Source organism: Cotesia glomerata, linkage group LG10, assembly GCF_020080835.1.
Source record: "Cotesia glomerata isolate CgM1 linkage group LG10, MPM_Cglom_v2.3, whole genome shotgun sequence".
In the NCBI taxonomy this organism is placed as follows: Eukaryota; Metazoa; Arthropoda; class Insecta; order Hymenoptera; family Braconidae; genus Cotesia; species Cotesia glomerata.
In genome coordinates, this window is record NC_058167.1 from 15,263,517 (window position 1) to 15,288,613 (window position 25,097).

Sequence of the window (25,097 nt, forward strand, 5' to 3'; positions counted from 1 at the left end):
ATTTCATTTTAACGCCACGGATTTTTTTTCAGGATTTTTTTATGATATTTTATTAACCATTTTATGATCGGTGAGAAAAAAATCTGTGGCCATTTTTACAAGAAATAAGATACGGAAAAAATTTATTGGACTAACACAGAAACAAAAAATACATTTTGGCTCAAGAACATTTTTAGAAGAACTAATAATATTTTTATTTAGGTAAAGTATATTCTTGATATTCAAAATCTTGATTTAAAAATTTTAAACTATTGAATAAAGTGGAATTATTCATTTTTTATTTTTCAATTTTAATATAAAATATTTATTCAATAGTATCTCCAAGGTGTGTCGACAAAATCACATTTTATAAAAATACCTCAATAAATTTGAGACTCGTGCGCGAAAATTGTGATGGCTGCGTGGTATTGATTTATTATGAGATTGAGATCGAATCAGGGTTCGAATCCATTCTAGGGGGTAGTGTCTATTATTTTTAGTTTGCAAAAAAAATATATTTAAAACAAGAATATTGATATTTTTAAATTAAATATTCTATTTTGAGCTTAGGGAATAATTTCTTAAATTAATAAATCATATACTTTTGAATAAAAATAAATTATTTCTTCAAGAATAATGTATCTTTCTTATTTTAAGGTTTTTAATACCATCAATTTAATAAAAATTTTTTGAATTAAAAAAAAAGAGCTTGATTTTCTTGATTTAAGTCAACCTTTTTATTTGTAAATTATTTTAAATGTATTATTCACATTTCGTCGTAGTAAATAAACTTTTTCATTTGTAGTTTTGCATTAAAATGAATTATTTTCATTGGTCTACCATTTTATTCTTAATTAATGCAAGTGACCCGAGATCCGGGAATATATAAAATAACAGAATGCCATTACGGACATTGTATTATATGTGTGGCTCCACCATTGCCTAAATCGTGGGAAAAACAATATTAATTGGTGAATTTAATTAAAATTTTTTTTATTTCAAATCGTCAAATGTAGGCTGATAAAGTCTAAATGGTATTTATTGATCAGTGAGTTTATTTTATTCCAGATACCCTATACCCTATAAACGAATTTTATTCAACCTTGTAGCACCGAACTATATATACATAATTTGTCAAGATCTATTTCGTAGATAATCATTGTTTTCGTCCGCTTGTATAATTAAAACATTATTCTGTCTTAAATTTATAGAGATCCACGTTCTGCTTATGTCAAGGCTTTGATCTTGTTAAATCTACGCAAATTTTGGAATGATTCCGAAGATGGAAAAAGTACCGACAAGGAAAGGTAAATATTTAAAAAAGATCTACTTATATTTTAAGCAGTTTTTTCATTATGATTGTTAATTAAAAGGTGAATTTTCATCAAACACTCTTGGATAATCATAAATATAACCAAAAATGTTCAAGTGTATCTTTACGATTAACTCAAATTAATACAAATTGAATTAAAGTGGTCCATATTTCTCGAGAATCAAAATTCAATGGCTGCGTTCGGATATACTGAAGTACTAACCAGTACCGGATAGGATTATTAAGTACTTATATTATTTTCTTATAGATATTCTTAAGAAATAATAAAGCCACTTTTAATTTTTGGTACAAGATCTGCTAAAATCTTTCAAGAAATCCGCAAACTTGAACAGAGCTATTACGACTTTTTTGTAGCATTGAATTGTCGCATTTAATGTTTAAGATAATGGATAAAAATCAATTACAACAGCTTGATTGGACTAATTATTTTTCTAGAGTATCCTATTAGTAGTATGATACTAACGTTTCAACAAAGTATCAGCTCATAGAATATTCAAGTTATTTAATAGGAATTCAAGAAATTTTGATTTTTATTATTAAACACTCATAACTTTCAAACTAATGGACTAACTTGGCTCATCGTTGATCTTGACAAAGAAAATATTTGTCCATAAAATAAATGTACCGATAATCTCTTCAGAAGTTTTACTTGAATGTAAAATACTTAAATTCAATGACTCTTTCTCATAAAATTTGTCTTATTCCGCATATAAATCCTTGTAAAAACGAAGATTAATATCCTCTATATCATTTTCATTATCTTTATGTATTTTTTAGTACGTTTTAAATGAAAACGTTATCAAGAGAATGTATCTTCGTGCATGGTATGTACTCAAATAACAACCGTTAGAATAGCGTAGTAAAATTTATCGATAATATTCACATAACGCCATGGAACACTGGACATAATTTTGAACATTTATAACTGGATACCTCTGGTGAAGGTAATAAAATAAAACAATATTAGTTTATCAACGACCTTTGAACTATCACATCATAAACTTTCATCTACCTATAAAGTAATGTATCAACAACACCGCCGGTACGCTAAAATAAGTTACCAAAAAAAATATTAAAATCCAATGATTGTGATGTGATGAAAAGCCAGACCATAAAGTGTTTTTTTTTTTTTTTTTTTTTTTTTTTTGTAATATAAATAATCAAAAACCTTTTTTACTAGTTGAAGTCTATCAGCACGTGGTTTGAAAATATAAACATGAGATTCTCGTTTTTCTCTCTCTTTCTCTCTTTATATACATGTATATCCATCAGTATGACGTCGAGGAGGTTAAGGCCAGGGACTTTGCATGTTCCACAGCAATAAGACCAGCTCCGCTAGCATTTATATCCAGTTAACATGAAACTTTCTTCAATCAATACGTATGTTTTTTTACTCTATCTACGATAAATTTAACTTTCATCATAATTATCCAACTTTATATGCACTTTCAGTCGCATTACATCATTAAATTCATTTTATACAGGCATAAATTATGTTTATTTTTCTGTCTGTAATTAGTAATAACTTTGTGACTTAAAAAAAAGAAAAAAAGTAAGAGTTTATGAATTGATATTTCAATTACTTTGATGTATCATAATAAAATTAGTTTAAAAAAATGATTGATATTTGCGATGATTTTCAGAAGTTATACAGGGAGAAATTTTTTGTTTTGAACAGAACAAAAGAGGAGAAGAAAAAACCGTGCATGAAAATGACGAGCATTAATAATGTACGAGGGACAAACCGCTCGTGAACATGCAAATACCAAATTCGCAGAGTGTATTAAAATGATACAAAAAATTTTGATTTATTAAGTTATGGGATGCTTTTGTCAGACTATTGAATAAAATTTCTTTAAATTATTATTAAACATTTTTTTGCATAAATATTCATTTAGAAAAAATTATTTTGTATAATTTGAATACAAGTTATGATTTTTATTTCAGGAATTAAAACTGTTAAATTTATTGAAAAAATATATTTATTATTTTTATTGTCTATTAAGCAGTAAGTTATGCAAAATATTTAAAACTAAATCTTTACTTTTTTCGATTGCGCAAAATTTTATCTAAATGTAATTCCTTTTTCTCTAATTATAATTTGTTTATTCAGACTGTTGATTAAAATTAAAGAATTTTTTGGCATTTTTTAAAATTTCAAGATTTTTTTCGTAAAAACAATACATTGATTTTCATATTTCCGTTTTGGAATCGCAATTCTAACGAATTCGTTTTTTGTGCGTGAATTGATATCCTTCCTGGTTATTTATTTAAAGATAAATACTTTAACAAATATCTCTAATTTTCTCACGAAAAAATCTCTTCTAGACCATATCTCCCCTTATTTATAAGTCGCCGAAGATGGAGACAAAATGTTCAGAGATATAAATGCTTATTCAAATAAGCCATAATATTTTAAAATTTGCTATTTTATTCAAGCTTGTGAAGTAAATTTATATCAATTTGATACTGTTTTTATTATTAATATCCATAGTTTTCTTCTCATCAAAAAGAGTTTCATAAAAAACATGAATGTTGGCGACGAGAATTTTTCAAATTTTCGTCTCTTGACCCGAAAAGTATCTCTCAACATACACATCAGTGTGTTTAAATTAAAAATAATAATGAATACAGGCATAAATTAATTAAAAGTGTGAACTCATACTTGATATAACTTCCAGTTTTATACCTTGATTGTTTCCAAAATGATGTCACACATAAGATAATTTTATTTTATTATCAAAAAGACTTGGTAAATAATCTTTATCCCCCTGCAGATGTTTATAATTCCGATGATAACAGCCAAAAAGTAAGTGAAAAGTAATTTAAAATATATGAATGCGATATAGCTAGACCTAGACCGGGGCAAAATGTATGAGGTACACACTATTATCCAGTCCAATGATTATGACTATCTGAATTTACCTTTATAGACATCAAAGCACAGTGAATGAACCTTTTCAAATGCATGCAGATGTACCACATCATCTACATTCTGCGTATCAATATGTACATTATAAATTTGACATAAATATTCGATACTGAGACTCGTCGATTTCCCTTTCATCCATCTCGATTTCCGTATCGTTTTTTTTTTACAGTGTCAATACTATATGCAAAGTCTTTATCCGTGTATGGTGCGCTACATACTGTTCTACGACAAACCCTAAATCAATGTCCCTATTCACGATAAATTTTTATCTTCAACGGTGTGTCTAGCGGCCTTGTGCTTTTTCGATCGTTTGCTGCCGCAACCGCAAACTATATCAATTCATAGATATATAAGTGCAAATGGATGGATGTATTGTGTATTCACACGATTATTCACTATCACTTTTACTATCACCGTCAATCCTTTTTTATTATTACATTAACACACTGTAGTCTGTAGTCATGAAGCGATGACGTTTATAAAAGTCTTCTACTCCTGTAGGGTTTAGTTTGATCATTTTTTATTTGCATGTAATGATAAAAAGGCTCGGTTTTTACTATATACATCAGTAAAAAAACTTTAAAAAATTATTTTCAAACTAGTTTTTGAAATACAATTCCAAACTATCTAGCTTAAAAATATTTATTAAAAATTTTGAACAATTGCACCATTTTTTTGGTACTAACTCATAAAAAAAGAAATGCCCCAAGGACTTGCTCAATCCTTTATCGTGATCATTGTGCGTGAAAACGAGACACTGTGACTGCATTTGGCGGTTTTTTTCCTGAGTAACCACAACTATATAGATATTAATGTGTACGCACCCCCTTACATTTTGTGGTGGTGCGACACGAGAAACAATGCAGTCTTTAGTCTTAACTAAAATTCATTGTGACAGAACAAAATTAATATTTCTGATTGAATCGTCTGTAACAGATATTATTTTTCTGTTTCTTATCATTCCAACGAATTTACTAAAAATATATTGTAAATGAGTAAATGAGTAAATGATGAACTTTAGTGAAGCATAAAATCGATATATTTCTTGTCTGTTCCAGGAACCATTAACACTGATATAGCTACTTTATTTTTCGAGATTTGACGATGGATTGTAATAAGTAAATAATGGATATTATATGATATGTAGTATGAATTGCTCCAAATTTTGTTGATGGTCTGCCTACGCAGTGTCATTACCAAACGCTAGGGATGATGGACGGTTTAATTTCTAGACTTCCAAGTATGCTGTAAAATACTCATGCATTTATAGTTCGGTTTATATGTCTAATAAAAAACTCAAGCTTTAAAACCGGTCGTATAAATTTTTTCATATGAATAAAAAATATACTAGATAATATAAATGAGTATCGCTTAAGATCGATTCTGATTCAATATAGAGAAAAAAAAAATTAAAAAAATAACTGATAGTGTTATGACGTTAATAACGAATACAAGCACCACAGAAAATCGAAGGTAGCGTTGTTCAATTACTGTACTCTACTGAAGATAATTTACTCTCTGATTGGATATTAAATTTGTCGGAAAATTAATTATACATGTTTGCTTTCAAGTTAATAAGAAAATAACGATATGACAGATTGTAATAAGGCTTAAATTTATTTTGCTTGCATAAATTGCTGCTTAATTTATAATTTGTCTAAAAAAATTTAATAAATAGAATTAAAGTTTATTTTTAAATTGACTACATTTATAATAAAATTTTTGCAAAACATGTTAATGTTAAATAACACAAAAAGTAATTGACAGTATTTCGATGATTTTAATAAAATCATCATTCCGATTAGTTGTAAATAATGATTATTATTATTGAATTATTATGTTAACCTGTTGCGTTGCACCTAATATTGATTTTCTGCTCAATGTTACTAATACGCATCACCCTAGCCTATAATATAATAATAATCTAGTATGATAATTCCGCTACTGTATCTCAATTATTTCCACCCAAATGGACATGATATATATTAATTATTATATTATTTATTTTTGTTATATGATATCTATAACAATAAATTATCAGATTCATTGCCTAGATTTTTCTTTCTAAGTTACGCAATTTTCTTGCTCAATAATAAAAAGCCTAAACTTAATTTAACTCGATTAATTTTACTACGTAAGAAATTTTGTGAAGAATACTTCATTTTGAATATACATTTATTTATTTAAATAAATAAATTTAGTTGAATAAATTTAACATATTTAATATAAAAATTTTTAACTCAAAATTTTTTACTGTGTAGATCGAATCTTCAAAAGTTCAAACAGAATTAATCTTTTTGGATATTGACCTATTAAAAATGTGTAAGTTATAAACTTTTTAACGGGACCTTAACAACAATGGATAAAAAAATGAATATTAACAAAAAATTACCATTTAAAATCTCCCCCAATATTTAAAGATATAACATATAACACAAGAATTAGAATAAATTAAATTCTATCATTAAATATGAGTGTCGTATAGACGTCAAGAAAGATATGAACCATCTGCATATGTTAAGTATAATCTGCATAAGCTATATACTACGTATGTACACATCCTAAATATATATATATATATATATATATATATATATATATATATATATATATATTTATTTTTTTTATTTTATAAAGTGCGTCGATGCAGGTCGTTGTTTAACTCTTGTCGCCTCATCGCAGACCTAGCCGTACAATGTACACAAACGCACAAAGCCTCCAAGTGTAAGCGTGTATTGTGTTTTACGATAGCGGGAAAATAAAGTATTGTAGTCTTCTGAAGAAGTAAACTTACCTGATCCAAATGTCGTGAAAAGTGTCAACAATAAAAACAGTAGAACCACCTGCGTTCGGACCTTCTTTCTTCCTTTTTCCGTTTCCATGTTTGTTTCTTTTTTATTATTTTTATTTCAATTATATTTTGTTGTTGTTATTTTATCGTTAATTCTACTGTAATTTTCTTGTTGGAGCACGCTTATGGAAGGGATAAACGAGTACAGATTGCAGTGCGTGGTCTAGTCAGATTTGTCGTTCCATCGAATGTAAATCAGCGTTTGTCGATTAATTATTCATCATTGCAACTCTATTAATTTTGCAACCTAACTGCTCTTTTGCACTCCGTGACATGTTTATTTTTGTTTTATTTCTAATTAATGTAATTAAAAATTTTTATTTTTTATTTTAACCATTTAATTGTTTATTAGTTTTAAAAAAATTATCAGCTCTTAGTTTCAACTCTGAAATAAAAAATTGAAAAATTTAGTTATTCGAAATTTGTTTTTTATTTTTTATATTTTATAGTGGATTGATCAAAAAAATCGAAAGAAAAAAATTTTTTATACCCTTTTTTTCCTAATTTTTTCAATTCTTAGGAGCAAAATATAAGATCTTTAATACTATCTCAAGTATTATGTAGAAAAAAAAAATTAAAATATTAAATGAAATTCAATTTTTGTAGTACTTGGTTGAATTTTTTCTATACGGAAAAAAATTCGCTGTACTAAATGATAATTAATAGGTAATAATAAATTTTTTAAACACTGAAATTGCTATTTTGATAATTAATTTGCAATATTATTTATAATTTATTTTTTTCTGTGTATCAATTCGCCAAATAGCAGGACAAAATTTAAACAAAAAAAGTATACATTTCTAAAATTTTCGATCTTTTATTGTTAAAAATAAAAATAAACATTTTTAATTACATTCTCATTACCATTAATTGAAAATTTTTTTTAATAATGAAAAAATTTATCACTATTAACACATCACATAATATTTTATGTTAAATGCACAATCCACTTTAAAAAAATGATTAAATAATAAAAAACCATCTGTTCACTTATTAATTATCCTATTTGACGAGTAAAGCGAATTATAGGCTTTTAATAAATAAATATATCATTGACAGAAATTTGATTTGAATAAAGCGCGCGTTATACCGGTGTCTTAGATACTTTACCGCGCGTATAATCAAGCGGCGTCGCGACGCGTCGGTGTTACGACCGACACTAAAGCGTCGCAGGGGCGCACGTTGTTATCAGTGAATTTTCCACGCGTGCGCACTACCCGGAAACGGATGTCTATTACTGAGTATTTTTTTGTCCTTACCATGAAACAAGGAGAATATATATATATATATAGTAAGACAGGAGGTATAATAGAATAGAGTCTATCCTTTAAACACATTTTTGCCACTAACTTCCTCGGTCTTTAATGTCTTGCAAACTCATTCGATTCCACCCACGTCTGAACACGTCTTGCTTTTGTATTATGCTTTAATTGAACATTATAATTTTATTATGGATTGTGTCAAGTAACTCTAAATTTTTCTTAGCAATAATTATCAGTATGATTATCTTTTTCTCGTTACGGAAATCGATAATTCTCTCTCACCTGTTAATACAATTTGGCATTGTCTTTCAGTCGATATTCACGTCGTCACCGTTTTTATTCTAATTAAATTAAAATATCGATTCTTCAACATTGCGAAATGTCCTGCTCGTCAAAACCTTTTTTTACGTTTCTTCTTTCGGGTGTCATCATTTTCCGGTTATAGTTATTATACTTGACTTAAAATCTTGTCGGATAAAAGTATACTCGTGTATATTGAAGAGGCTGTATGTTAAAAAGTTATATGGAAATAACAGAGTAAAGTTTGATAAAATCACATGTTTCTTCTGTATTCTTTATAGAAAAAGTCCTTTATCAAATAAAAAACAAAAAAATTCCAAATATCTTTTTCCAATCTTGAATTTTGTCAAAATTATTTTTGTTCAATGCATTTACTAAAAAAATATCTCTAGTCATTAAAATGATTCTTAATGTTAAAGTATTTATACAAAAAATTGACTCGAACCAAAACAATCAACGAGAAAGATCTAAATAGTTATAGCGCAAGTAAAGTTTTTCTTAATACAATAAACTTTAAAAAAAAAATTTGATTTCGCCCATAATAATTATTTTTATTAATATTTTTTTAAGTAAATTATCTTCTTAGATTTTTTTAATTATACTTTTAATAATCCAATCTTTTAATAATCTAGCAGAGATAAATATTAGCATTTATCATTTTCTAAATTTAATTTGAAGAGTCCTGCTCAAAATTTACCATCACTATATGTACTCAAAATGTAAATATGGTATAGTTATGTAAATTCAACTGCTATACGGCACGATTTGAGTGTAAAAGCGCTAAAGAGTAGTCTGTTAAGTATAAAGACTTTTTTTTTTTGATTTGTTATGTGAAATTCATAAGAAATACGTCAATTAATGAACCTAATTACAGGATTATTCAAGAGAATCCTTGTTGAGACAAATCGTAAGCTGGAAAATTTCAGAATTTTATGAATTTTGATTCTTTCCAAGCTCTGTTTGTCTTTTTAAAAACTTCTCTTCGGTTACTTGATAAAAAAATATATTATTTTTTTATTGAGAATAAATTTAAAAAAATAACATTTTACCAGTGACTTAAAAGCTTTATGAAAATTTATTTCTATAATTATTTTTCAACAAAAAAACAAATACAAGGTGAATGTTATTTTAGCTTTTTAATTGCAACGTTCATAAATTTTCTTTCTATTTTCTGAGGATTATCTCACAACGATCAATTACTTTTATGTTTATACAATATCAAGCAATGATATATTACCGGCGTAAAGTAAACTTCGTAGATTTGACATTTTTTAAAATAAGTTATTTACGTGCTCAAGCAAAATATATTTAACTTATTATCACTAAAAATAAATTTATTGGCGTATATTAAAGAGCAATAAAAGTAATAACGATGATAATTAGTGAAATAGAATGTTGGTAAAACATATTTAGCTTCTTTGTAACCCAACACGAATGTTAAAATGACGAGTGAGAGGATTAAGTCGATCCCCAATTCATGTAATCCTCTTATAGTGTGTATCCACGTGCCACAACTCAACTTCGTTCAATTTATTTATTTCCATCTGCCATCGTTTGAACGTTACATTAGTTGGCGTCAATCAACAATTTACATGTCGTAAAGTTATTCATTTCTGCAGTAATATCTTAATACTCTACACTAGATGAGTAAAATAATAAATATTCATACTTCTGATATTTTAATTATAAAAATCATGCAATTTATTTTTGTATTTAAATTAGAATTTTTTATATTTAACGAAATTATTTAAATGGAAAATTGCACACAATAAAAAGACAAGAAATTATCGGTTAACAGTAAATAGAGTTACTAATATATATATATGCCGGGTATCCACCCCCACAGTCGGCAGTACTCCAAGTCTCGAGAATTATACGAAAAACGGATGAATAGCGTTGCGTACAAAAACGGAAATTCTGTGAATTTACAAAGTTTAATTCCGTCAACTAAAATGAATAAATAAACATTAGTAAGATTGAATTAAATGTTCTCAAAAGTTAGCTTCAATAAAATATAAGACATGACATTTATTTTGTAATAAATAATAAAATTGACGATAATTTAACGTTTTGATTCCTCGGACAGTTTTTCGTGTATAATGATACAAGAAATACTTGATACCCTCTAAGAAAACAAAGACCTCAAGAAAATAAATGAGGGTGTATGGCAATGACTCGTAAATTTATCAGTATCTTTTCATGTTATTTATATTGTTCAGTTAGTTATTTTTTCAAACGAAATTTAAGATAATATAAATGTCATTTTGTGTCAACTATACAAATTTATTTTCACTAAAACATAATAAAGTTGGGTTGTACGTTAAAATAATTCAATTGCTGTTCTGAGTGTTTATTGTTTATTTAACTAATTGTAGAACAGAAGTTGATGTAGCAGATACGCAGTTATGTCTTTAAAGATGCGGATAAAGCTCTGGTATTTGAATGGCAGTCAAATAGTTCACGAACAACGATTATCATTTCTGTATGTACGTGGAACTCTCGCAAACATTATTTCTGCTAATCTCTAGCTTTCATCCAAGACGTGGGCGATTGCGGAGTGTAAGCTGTGTTATCAAATAAACGTTAGCTTCTCTTTCATGAATAATGTCCCAGCTGAAAGAGGAAAAAATTTTTCAAAATAAACTATTGTATTTTATTTCACTTTCATTGGTTAAAAACTGAAAAATTGAAGTTGTAGAAAATTTAATTTTTATTTTTTCAGGATGAATCTTACGAAATTAAGTTAAAATTCAATATTTAGAATCCTTCTATCTAATATTAGCAAAATTACTACTTTTCATTAAATTTACTGCTGAAATTTTTGAACTTTTAGTTTCAAAATCTACATTATTTTTTTTATTCATAAAACATAATAAAAAGATTTACAGTATGTTAAATTATGCAGCAAAATTTACTGCGTGTCACGAGTTTTTAAAAATAATAATAAAATAGTAGTAAAAAAATTAGACACTATGATTTACATTTACAATATAATACGAGGACGCTTCACAACTTATAGTTCGTTCGTACAGTACAGGGGTGTTATCTAGAGGGTTGGTCCAGGAGCAAGGACATCGTGGCATTTCTCTTTATGGTATCCGGATAGTCTCTCGCTTCATCATTCAGTAAGTCGTTGAAACGCAACGGGGATTTCCCCGTTATGGTGAGTCACAATCGGAATCATCCCCCTTGGAAAAGTATAAAGAAAAGTTATGTTTATCTCCATGCACTAAAACCTTCGATCGTTCTCTGTCTTTATTTTTTTCACGTCGACAATAGACTTTTACGTGTCATTTCACTGATTAAATTCAAACATAAATTATATATGAGTAATGTATTATGATAAAATAAGACGTCAACAGATGATTCACCTTTAATTTTCAGATAATCATATTGTCGATGTTAAAAGTAGGGGAGTCAAATTTTGAGATGAAAAATGATCTAGTTTTGATGTATAAGACCAAATATTTTTAATCTAATATCAAGATTAATATTATCATGCTTATATATATTTAATTATTAGAGTATAATTTTATTAATTTAATTTTATAACAATTTTATTGTTATTACACTCCAGAATAAATTTTTTTTTTTAATTTCAGAACATTCAGTTTTTTAGTCAAGAAATTAACTCTTTAATTAATAATTAAAACTCTTAAATAAAGAGCAGATAATTTTTAAATTTATAAATTTTTGTTTCTTATTTTCGATGAAATTAATTATAAAATCATCTTCATATAACAAGGCCTATATAATATAGCTTACAGTCTAGGATATAATTTCTAAATAAGAATATTATTCATGAATAATTTATAATGGTAAGACATACATAATCATAGTTCCATATAGCACAGCGAAGCAGAAGGTATAATACTTACATACCTGTCATTTTAATGCAGGCCAGACGAAACTAGCCCCAACATTTCATCTAAGAACTTTGATAAAAAGTTAGATAACATACTCTACTATGAGACTTTTAATTATAACAAGTAGTGGCGATTATAATTCTCATCATTGAAGTGGTATTTCATTTTACCTAAAAAAACCTCATAACTAAATTCATGACTTAAATAACTCGTGTATCAAATTAATTTTTCTCCTTATTTTAAAAATGATTTTTATCATCTCAACACTATACATGAATCTTTTATTCAAACATGCTCACAGGATTCTAGTTTAATTATAAATACTTCAAAGAAAATTAAAAATTTTAAATAAAATTCCTTAGTTTCTTTATTCTAGTCTAATAAGCGACATGTTTTGTGTCATTAAGCTCGACAAACTATTTAGGACTTGCATAATGCTGCTTTTGAAATTCCTCCGAGAATAAATATGCAGCATTTCAAATTATCGATTGTTAATAGTCCTAGTTGGACGATGAATTAATTGTGTGATGAATAGTCATTAAATTTATTTTAATAGATAGTATTGTTAATGAGCTAGCAGGCGTAAGCACACAAAAGATAGGGAGTGGCTGCTCTGTGTTTATATTACTACTACAAAAAAAAAGGTAAAGTGTATTCATGTTAATTAACATCTATTAGCTTGTGGGTGTCATCCTGTGTATCACATTCAATCGATTCGACTCAGTATAAACATTTTTAATATTCTTTTTATTTTTATTACTGTTTATGTTTATATTAAAATTCTAGCCTCTGATTTATAGCGACTAAGTTATTATGAAAGTCACGAAATGATTTAAGTAATATTAAAACTTCAAAAATTAAATTTAATTATAGAATCATAACTTCAATTATAATAATTAAATTAATTGTTTAAAAGTTGGCTTAGAGTTTTCTGGAGTTCATTTTAATTTTACGATTAATTAACCTAATTTTTTTGATAAAAAGTCTGTGACATAAGATAATATTTGAATTATTGCGGTGGCATTTAACTAGATATAGTCTGATCGTCTGATAGTTGATATACCATTTTTTAGAAGCAATTATATAAAGAATCACTATGCTATAAAAATACGAACCAATATCGTAGATAGTGTTGAAAATTTTCGCTGGAAGATACACGGTCGCTAAATTTTCTCAGTCAAAAAAAATAAATTGCTTGTTTTAAGTTTCAACGACCGAGAGTTATCCGTATAATCTACACTGATAGAAGGATTTCTTAACATTTAAGAATATTTCTTTGTATTTAAGAAATCATTTCTTAAACATCATTTCTTAGTATTTAAAAAATATTTCTTTGTATTTAAGAAATATTTCTTAAATATTAAGAAATATATATATTTTTTAAATACTAAAAAATGATGTTTAAGAAATGATTTCTTAAATACAAAGAAATCTTGTTAAATACTAAGAAATCCTTCTATCAGTGTATGAAATAAGGTTTTTCTCCTAAAAATGATAGAAAATATTAAAAATTGTATGACAATTATTTCGAGATTATTCTGACATAGTCGTCTAGCGCTATGTGGTAATTATCGCCTGGTCAACTTCCTTTTTACCAAAGCTTGGTCATTTATCTGCTCAGCTTTGAGTAAGCTTGCCATAAGCCATAATTATAGAGATCCTTGTTTGTTGGCATCGAGTTAAATAATTCGGAGTACAGTTTCCTTCTTACCAAAAAATGCTGCTGCCTATATTACCATTAATAAAAGTGTAGTATTGCCTACTACTGAGAATTATCATCCCATGATAATATCGTCGCTCTTAAAATCAGCAAATTATCTTAGAAGAATGATTAAAGATGACTCTATTTATTAGACTATTATATGCCTGATTAAGATTATTGTTGAGATTCCTTAATACCTTCCAATTTATTCACGTATAGTATGTTAGATAATGATAAATAAATAAGAACGAGTTGCTAGTGGTTTATCCTGACTGAAAAAAGGCTTTCGAAGCTATTAATACTGTAGGTCAAACTTTTACTTGTATTTAAATTTTAATTTACTAATTTGTAGTTTTATCACAAAATTTTCATTATACTTATGGATAAAAAATAAGTTAATGAGATTAATCTTCTAGACAATCAATTTATTTTCGGTATAAATGCGGCAGAACTATATAAACAAGAATATATAACAGTATTCCAAAAGTGAGTGAGAGAATTTGATAAACAAATTTCTCTGTATTTTCATATCGTCACATACTTTGTGCAAACATGTTTGTATATCATCTTATTTGCATTTTTATATACTCACGATAAATGAATGCTTTGAGGTACCTCGTTGATAAATGTTCAATATAAAACTGCATAACTTTGCATATCCATCATAAGCGTTCGTGTGCTAGAGATAGTAGACTGTAGCTGATAGATCTTTTTGATGTTGCAACTTTAAGTTTTTTATATCTCCAGCGCTTGAATTAATCTTTATATCAATAAATAAACAAATAGAAGAAGAAATATACAGAAGAAAAAAAAAGGCAAAATTATGGCTTCAAGAAATGAGAATTATAATTAATCAATAAATTTACTTTTTTCTAAATTTTTAAATTAAGATAGAGTATTTTTCGTAAATTTCTCGTTGGTTCTTGAATAGAAATTTATCTTTTCGCAGTACCCTTTAGTTAAAAGGATCCAAAAAGTATTCGAGCATATTTCAGATAGTTAGAATAAGCGGCTCATAATCTATAGCAGATAGTTACTAACTCAGTACATGTTTTTAGTTCGTGTGAATTTGTGCCAGGATGTAATTTAGTGGTTGGTAATATTCCACTAAACTAAAACTACGTAATTATAATTATATATAAACTGTTTAATGGCACCGTAGTTATATTTTCTATTTTATAATTGTTATTTGTAATTATCCAAAATACAAACTCGTTTGAAATTCAATTAATTTTGAAAAAATATTCTGTCACGTTTATGTACATGTTAAACAGATTAACAAAATTGTAAGACAAATTTATCTTAGTACCGGTAACGTATTTATTTTTCTCAAAAAACTTGTAATAATAACGTGATAGCTAACGGAACTGAGTTAGTAATTTCCTTCAAAACTTATAATGTTCATATTCGTTCTAAAAGATCGCACTTCCAGTTAACTTTTGAGATATCGAAGTGAGCGATTTGTAACTATATTCTCCAGAACATTTATGCAAGTTTCGCTAAACTACCATCTACTTTACACGCACATACTCATATACACAAATACATACATCCGTATGTACTTTCCAACTTATATATAAAAATATATACCGTACATAACATAATATAATAAATATATGTTAGCTATGCGAAGTACTTTACTGTGCCAATGAATGAACGATATTCCAAAAGTTGCTCGCGTGGAAAACAACCGGATATCTGCCCCGAGCTAATTAACTACCATTGTAAGCAATCTGTAATATCCAAATTTACTCTGCGATCCAGGATATTTGATCGGTTCTGTGATAGAGAGAGTGTCATTAAATTACGAGTTTATCTGTATTGTTTTGGATAAATAAACAATTACGCATACAAGGCCAATAAAGATAAGACACAAAACGAAAGATTTAAAAAATTTTAAATATGTAAATTCATCGAAGTAAAGTTCAAATATATAAAAAGTTCTCAATAATACATTTGATACAATTTTTTTATCATTTTATATCAAACGTCGAAAGAATAAAAAGTAATCTAGTGTACATTATAAAAATGAATTGAAAAAGTTATTTTCGAGTAAAAGATAAGATTTTTTTTTAAACGAATATAATTTTCTAAAAAGGATTATTTTAGCCAAAAAAATGAACAATCTAAATCATATAATAAAAATAAATCACAATAACATATCAAGTATTTTATTATAAAAAAATTCAGATATTGTACACATTAAATTAGTTGTCGTCATGACCATCACTATAATTTCAAAGTTTAAATTCGTTTTGCACGCTTCATAACGTGAAGCGGTTGAGGTAGTGAATTTACTCTCAACTAATTAAAGTCGAGCAGTTTTTTGAACTTTAAATATGTCTTATATTCATATTGAACTTATATATAAACAAAAATACCATTATATTATGTTAAATATTAATATAAAAAATGAATTTTTTTTTTTCAATGTTAAAAATCAGTAATACATTTTATTTTTTTCTTATAAAGTAAATAAACATTATGAGGCGTGCACCTGCGGATTCTCCGAAATTTTTTTTATTACATTAGTAGAAATAAATATAATAGTGAATATGATTCAGTTCTATGATATTGATTCACTAAGTACAAAGTTCAAGTGAAACTTGTGACTGGTTGAAGGCAAATACTCGAGTATCTCTATCAATTATATTCCAGTCAGTGAAGCAAATCAACTATTATACAGAAGTTTAATTATAATAAGAGGGAATAATATCTATCTACATCGTCATTGTTATAATTGTCACAATTTTCATCTGTTATTATTATTATCTTCAAAATAAGCTGGGCCAAGGATTTGTTTACATGTGATGAGCTTTATTAATTAGTAATAAATGATTTTACAACACTATAGAATTTAATAAACAAATATTGAACGTTAATAAATATTTATTAAAAATTAATAAATTAAATATTTGTTTCAAAATAAATTAAATCATCAATCGTTAATAAATCCTTTATCACTGTATTTGATGGCTGATTTTCGATAAAAATCAATCACGTGTATATGTGATTAATAAGTTAAAAAGCTCGAGTTTAAAATTATCTTATTACTTTATACACAATAAGTTCTTTAAATTATTTTCTTCTAATGATTTGAGAGAATTTTAAAAAGGAATTAACTCGAAGTAACAATCTATCATCGAAAAAAAGCTAGTTTTTTAAAATACTTTGAGGTAGAGATTATTTTATAACGAATAATTAATAAAAATTTATCACTTACCGTTTTCTACCATGAAACCCATCGGAAAGTGTCAGTCTTCTTTCTTAAATCTACTTACAATCTAATTATAATCTAATTAAATCTAAAAGGAGAGAAATGAGTTAAATAAAAATTCAAAAGTTTATTCACTGGGGCGAAATTATTCGCTTTATTTAAAAAAAAAAATCATGTTTTTATTTTTTGTACATATTTATGCTTAAATAAAATCTCTTTCTAATGAAAATCTACACTGTTTAATTTATTAATTTAAATTATTCAATTATAAAAATTGTTTGATTATCTCTGAATTATGGAGCTACTTTAATTTAACCATTTACTATGATCAGACGAGAAACTTAAAAATAGTCAGACAGTTATCATACTCGGTATTTAAGTAATACCCTGGCATTCTTTTCACTTAAGAAGTGCAAAGTTAGTTTAATCAGACAGAAAGTATCCAGCATGATGCAAAATGATTTTAGTTAGGCGTAAAAAATTTGGGCATGACCTGAGTACTATTTTGAAGAGACTAGTATATGTTTGCTTTAGTCAGACCGAGCATTTACAAGTAATTAATCTTTTTACATGTTTTTTATACAAATTTATCTTTATTATATTTATCAATTACTTAGTTTGATTATTTTTTGGTTGAATTTAAGGAAAGTAAATGTATCTTGGTCTGACCAAGAATAAGAAAATTCTAATTCAAAGATAATTTTGTTCTCTTTTTACTATTTATTATTCAATTTTAAAAAATTTAATTTATTAATCAAACAATCGATTCATAAAGGCAAACGTTAGTAAGGCTAATTTTTATTTGAAAAATGATATTTCAAAGAACTAAAATCTAGTGACTCGACGATTATCGCGACGAATTTATATTTTTTTTTAAATTAATAAAAAGATAAGATATAATTACCTTAATATCCGTGAACAGCAGCAGGAAAATCAATCAATCCTTCTTAAATCTATCTATAATCTACTTATAACCTAATTACAAGCTAATTACAACTAAGGAAAGGAAGAGTCAAATAAAAAGTCAGAATTTATTTGTTTTGGGCGAAATAATTCGCTTTATTGATGAAAAAAAAAAAAAAAAATCACGCGACTGGGGACGCAACTGTGCGCATTCACTTACAATTAATATCGTTAACCATTAACGATATTAATTGCACCGGCCTTCATTTGGCTTCTTAAAGCCAAACTTTTAGGAAACCCAGGGAAACCCGGCCGACACAGCTTACATAATCAAACCACTTTTAAAAGTGGCTTAAAAATAACATACATCATACATCATACATCATACATCATACATCATACATCACACACAATAGTAATCACACGCATACAAACATACAATAACAATTAAATAATCTTGGGGGTAAAGAGTAAAAACATTAGGGAAACTGTGACAAAGAAAAAAATATAGAAAAATAATAATAATAATGGGGATGGGTTAGAAATATTTGAGCGCTCAAACATTAAATTAAAAAATATAATACAATTATTAGTTAGGGATTAATATAGGGACGCTAAAAAATTAAACATAAATAAATTAAAAGAATTGATATTATTAAGCGTAAAATATATATAAGGGTGCTGAAAAAATAAAAATTATCAATATTATTGGGGTTAAAATATTTATAAAGGGTGCTGAAAAATCAAAAATTATTATTATTGGGGGTAAAATATATATAGGGGTGCTGAAAAAAAAAATTATTAATATTATTGGGGGTAAATATATACAGGGGTACTAAAAAATTAAAATTATTAATATTATTGGGAGTAAAATATATATATATATATATATATATATATATATATATATATTGGGGTGCTGAAAAAGTAAAAATTATTTATATTATGGGGGGTAAAATATTTATGGGGGTGCTGAAAAATCAAAAATTATTATTATTGGGGGTAAAATATATATATAGGGGTGCTGAAAAAAAAATTATGAATATTATTGGGGGTAAATATATATAGGGGTACTAAAAAATTAAAATTATTAATATTATTGGGAGTAAAATATATATATATATATATATATATATATATATATATATATATATATATATATATATATATATATATATATTTATTTATAGATATCTATAGATAGATATATATAGGGGTGCTGAAAAAGTAAAAATTATTTATATTATGGGGGGTAAAATATTTATGGGGGTGCTGAAAAAATAAAAATTATCAATATTATTGGGGTTAAAATATTTATAAAGGGTGCTGAAAAATGAAAAATTATTATTATTGGGGGTAAAATATATATAGGGGTGCTGAAAAAAAAATTATTAATATTATTGGGGGCAAATATATATGGGGGTGCTAAAAAATTAATATTATTGGGAGTAAATTATATATAGGTGTGCTAAAAGTAAAAGATTATTAATATTATTGGCGGTGAATATATATAGGGGTACTAAAAAATTGATATTGTTAGGGATAAATATAAATAGGGGTGCTAAATAATGGAATAAAAAACCAATAATATAAATAATAATAATTAAGGAGGGGAAAATTATTTTTGGGGCGCTAAAAATTAAATTTAAAACAATAATATTAATAATAATAATAATCAGGGAGGGGAAAATTAATTTGGGGCGCTGAAAAATTAAATGGTAAACCAATAATATTGATAATAATAATTAGGGAGGGATCAATAAATTTTAGGGTGTAAAAAAATAAAATAAAATAATAATAAATGAAATATAAATAATATATAAATAAAAATAATACCAATAACGATACCCGTTTACTGTTGGTCTCCATTCCTAGTCCTGGTGCTCCTGGTCCCCGCTTCCATTTGGCTGGTCCACTGGTCCTTTTTCCCGTAGTCCTTGTCTTTCCTTTGTTCACTGGTCCTTGGTTGACTCCTTGAATCCTTGTCTGCATCCTAGGGTTCCTTGGCTTAATCGTGGCATCCTTGAATCCTTTGAATCCTTGATCCTTTATTGTTGGCTGCGTTGATTGGCTTCCTCTATCCTTGATCATTGGTCCATCCGTCTGAAGATACACCACACAATCAATGATTAGTTAAATGTTAAGATCACTTTAAACACTGATAACAATCACTATTAATTCTTGAGTAATCCTTACATTGAATCCTTGATTGAATTATGTTGTCCTCCGCATCTTTGGTTGAATCCTTATGGGTACCTGTTGAAACACACTAAAACACTGATTAACAGCCCCCTTTTTATACCCCCTCGATTTCAAACTAATTAATTGTTTATTTAAACACTAATAACGAAAAGAATCGATCAATACGATAGTTGCTGATGTATCGAGCGTTGGGCCACCGATTGGTCGACTAATCAACCCCTTATCTCACCCCAGAGTCTATATTTAACCCCACCGTTTGAATGTTTGATGATATCGATGTGACAACAGATTGTCGAGCTTGCAAAATGACTGGCTGGCCATTTTGCTTGCTATCAAATCGGTTGATAAGCGAATCGCCGAATCGATTGTCACACCGAGAATCAACGAAAGATCCTCACGACAGGATAATATGTATCCGGGGTAAGAAGAAGCTGACGTCAAACCGCCTGGAGGATTACGCTCTCTTATCAGACATTATCGATTAACAATTCCGAAACGAACTAATTAAAAAATTCGCGGTAGTTTTCAATGCCAAATAATGAGGTTGGTGATGGATGTCAAATTGATTCACAAATCGAATATAAAAAAACATTATAAAAAAGGCAACGAATCGAACGCAAGAAGTAGTTTTAAATACTTTTGCGAGTCGATTGTATGTGCCTGCACGCGTGACTCTAATTTTTTTGTTCATTTATTATAAAATGAATTAAATTATTAAAATAAAAAATACGGTAGCCGGTGAATGAAAGTGTAAGGGGTGATTTTGTCGTGAGTTGGCTCTCACGACAAGGAGAGGGTGAGAAAAGAAAAAAGAAGCGACTCTAGTAGGCACGATATAGGTTTCTGGTAAAAATAAAAATGACTCTACTTTATTATTTTATTAATAAATTAATCAAAAAGAAGGGGGTGGTAAGGATGAGTGTGTGTGTGTGTGTGAGTGTGTGTGTGAAAGAATGTGTGAAAGATAGGGTAGAGACCGCGAGAGAATTTAAGTAGAAAAAACACGCGAACCGCGAACCGCGAAATCAGCTCGATGGTATACTACCTAATTTCATTGTAAATAAAAAATCTAATCGCGGAGCAAAAAGGGCTAGTTAGCAACCAAATGACTCTATTTTTATTAATTATTAATTTTAAAAATGCCGTTCGATAAATTTTAAGACTTGGAAACCAAAAGAATTGATCAGAGAAAATGAAAAAGAGATTAAACCGTCACCCAAATCGCGCCCGGGCACTCAAGGGGTGAACATGTTTAATCCCTGATTAATTCGCAAGGATCAGGATTAATTTGGTTTCCCAGGAAGATCTTATATGCATGATGATGTTGCGCACCATCATCAAGCAACGAAACTTCACGCCTTGTAAAAATTTACCGAAGCGACTGACTCTACGCTAACTACCCGATAAATTATTTAATTAAAATAAACGTAAAAAAAACCACCGAACTGATTACTAAACCGAATTTAATAAACGACGAGACGACGCGAGAATTTAATTAAAAAAAAAAACGGACGGACGGGAAAGAGTAAGAAAACTCTTCCTAAAAGAGCGTGTGTAAGAGTACTCTTCTAGAAAGAGCCAGAAGTGTGTGTGTGTGCGTGTGTATGAGTGAGGGTTGAAGTTAATTTTTAAACAAATGACTCTATAACCTAAAAAGAAACCGATCGTGAATAAAAAATAAGAAAAGAAAAAGATAAGAGTGGGTAAGATGTAAGGTTAAATGTGTGTGTGTGTGTGTGTGTGTAAGCGTGAGTGTGTATGCACGTGAATTTAATTTAATTTTAATGAAAAAAAACAACTGAATTTAATTTAAAAATTTTAAGAACAAAAAAAACACGAATCAATTTGACAAACTAATGAGAATTTAATGAAAACACTGAGAACTACCGCGAATATGACTCTACGTTAACACGTTATAATAAAAAAAAAAAAAAATGACGCTACGTTATATACACAATCTACGTTAACACTTTATAATAAAAAAAAAAAAAAAATGACGCTACGTTATATACACAATACAGAAAACCGACGCTAGTACGCGAGAAACCCGAAAAAAAAACTAATCGAGGAGGTAATTTGGACGACCGGCAAAGTTGACAACACCATTGCTCGATGTGCACGCTTGGCCGGCCGACCGGGAACTGAGCTCCTCAGGGTAAGCTTTCCAGTACCCCCGCTCCGACCCCCACCCTAGTGTCCTCTACGTGACTTTTTTCAGGGTTGATAATTTTCATGTTTTTTATTATTTTTAGCGGTAATACGGGACTAGTTCGCGACCGCGATTATTTTTTAGAGCAAGAGCAAGCCTCCGCGTATCCATTCATATAGTTTTTTAAAATTAAAAGTTGATTTTTTATAACTTTTTTGAAGATTTATAAATGTGAAAATGTGACGACTTTAGCGCTACCTGCAGTGTTTTTTACAAGTAACAAAGATGGCGTCGCCAGACATGTTGACACAAGTCCCATGGCGCATCACGCGGTTGGAACATTGTTCATCTCTGCCAAAACTTGAAAAGTAACTCATCAATCGTGCCTCCAAGCTTTCAATTAGTGTTATTACTATTAATTACGAAAAAGTGATAGTTTTTTGGTGAAAATCAATTGTTAAAAAAATTATGTCGCCAGTGAAAAGTGAAATTAATTGTTGTGCTATTGAAAAACGACATCACCCAAAAAGAAGAATAACAAGAAGATAAAACTAGTGAATTTATTATTTAGAAATATTAAATTCATTGCCAGAGTTTGGATAAACATTAAATATTTATGTTTTAACTTAAATTATAAAAATTTGGTGAGTAAAAATATAATTGTACTTAATAAAAAATGAAAATTAAGTTAGCCGACATTGAAAAATTAAAAAGAATTTTTTTTTTTAAAAAATGACTACAAAAAAAAAGAAGAAAAAATTGTCATTTGTTAAAAACTTTAAAAACTCAAAAAAAAAAAACATAAGTGCAACTTTTTAAAAATATTTTTTCGTTCTAATTTAATTATTAAAAAAAAAATCAAAAAATTAAAAACGTCGGCTAACTTTAGAAACTTTAGCATCATAATAAAAAAGTAATTTAATAATATAAAAACAAAACAAGTATTTATTTTGGGCTATTTTTATTAAATCAATTAACAACATTATATTATTTTCTTGCTCCTAAATACACAATAATATTTAAATGTTATTTTTAAATTTCTCATTCTATTTTATTTATAATTTTTCAATTTTTTTACTTCAAGACCCGTCATCCTTAATTATTTGTTTTGTTAAATAAAATAAAAATCAAAGTAAAAAAAACAAAATGATTGTATATTTGGTTTGTCCGGAGTCATCGTTTTCGTAAATTTATTCATTAAAAATTATTTATTCTTCATTAGTATTTTAATAATTAATCTGTCAGTCGGTTATTTATTTAAAACTCACGATAGACAATGACCAGTTATAAAATAATAAATCTTAGAAAAAAAAATGATAATTATTCACATACACTCATTCGATTCATTCACTGCGATTTTTATTGTTTTGTTTTATTATAATTAATTAATTAATAATTACTTAAGTTTTTAGTCAAACGCTATCTCTCTTTCTCTCATTGTCAGATAATATATTTAATAAATAAATAATGACTTGCGGTTTAGTATAATATATAATATAATAAGACTACGTGCAAAGGCTGCGGGCTTATCAAATAAACATTTCACTCTCATTCATGCCAATTGTTCAATAGATACACGAGCCTTTGCATTCAAATAAATAATCCAATTAATATTAATATAACCAAGCGTTTGCTACTCCCTCTTTCTTCATTAAAATTGACCAAGGATGAATTTTTAAATTTAATTAATCAATTATGCACACGCTAATTTAATTTTTTTTTTCTTTTAAATTCGAGCTTAAAAATCAATTGATTTTCGATTAATTAAGACTACTTTTTGAAATATTTTTTATTGCAATTGATTGAATCGCTACCAGACTTATTTAATCCCTATTTTTTTTTTTCCTTAATCATGTTTTTTTTTCCATAGTTTCATTTATTTATTTATAGTTTTTCGTTAGTAACATTAGTTGTACAATATAGAATAGAGAAAGAGATTTGAGAGGGGTACACATAATAACATCAGGACAAAATAATTAAATTTCCGTACTAACTATCTTTAGTAACTAATTTTGATAATGATAGTCCTAATAATTTTAAAATTTCGGTTCCGTGACTAGATTTATTTTTATTAAAATTATTTTTATATACATAGATACAGAATTAATCAAAAATAAATTTATAAAATAATAAAATCAGTATAAAAAATTTTTTTAATTACAATTGATATGAAATTACATTAAAATATAATAAAATAAAATATATATAAAATAAAAAGCGTGTAAATATTTAAAAATTTTATCACAAAACCGAAATTTATATTATAAATAAAGCTGACAAAACTCTAAAATTTCACAACAATCAATCAAACAAACCAATACAACAACAATTACAATAATAAAACAGCATTTAGAGAAAAATTGATTAAAGGGAATAATAATAATAATAATAATAATAATAA

General features: G+C 27.3%; 1 protein-coding gene and 1 long non-coding RNA gene across 4 annotated transcripts in view; both read right to left on the reverse strand.

The window, feature by feature from the left end:
• Positions 1-7,986, reverse strand: part of LOC123272647 (proto-oncogene tyrosine-protein kinase receptor Ret) — a 34,169-nt gene extending 26,183 nt beyond the window's left edge. Inside the window, exons 1-2 of one of the 3 annotated variants that reach the window (XM_044739585.1) lie at positions 7,960-7,986; positions 7,039-7,389 (exon numbers count right to left, since the gene is read on the reverse strand). In XM_044739585.1, the coding sequence (XP_044595520.1) occupies positions 7,039-7,126 (88 nt within the window). In that variant the 5' untranslated portion in view covers positions 7,127-7,389; positions 7,960-7,986. Of the gene's footprint in view, positions 1-7,038; positions 7,434-7,948 lie in introns of those variants that run through there. The other 2 variants (XM_044739584.1, XM_044739586.1) reach the window with 2 other exon arrangements.
• A 12,207-nt stretch (positions 7,987-20,193) lies between these two features.
• LOC123272414 lies at positions 20,194-22,340 on the reverse strand. Its single transcript, XR_006511080.1, has 2 exons — positions 20,542-22,340; positions 20,194-20,448 (listed from the first exon to the last, which is right to left on the reverse strand). It is a non-coding gene; the product is annotated as an uncharacterized LOC123272414 (long non-coding RNA).
• Positions 22,341-25,097: the final 2,757 nt, after the last annotated feature.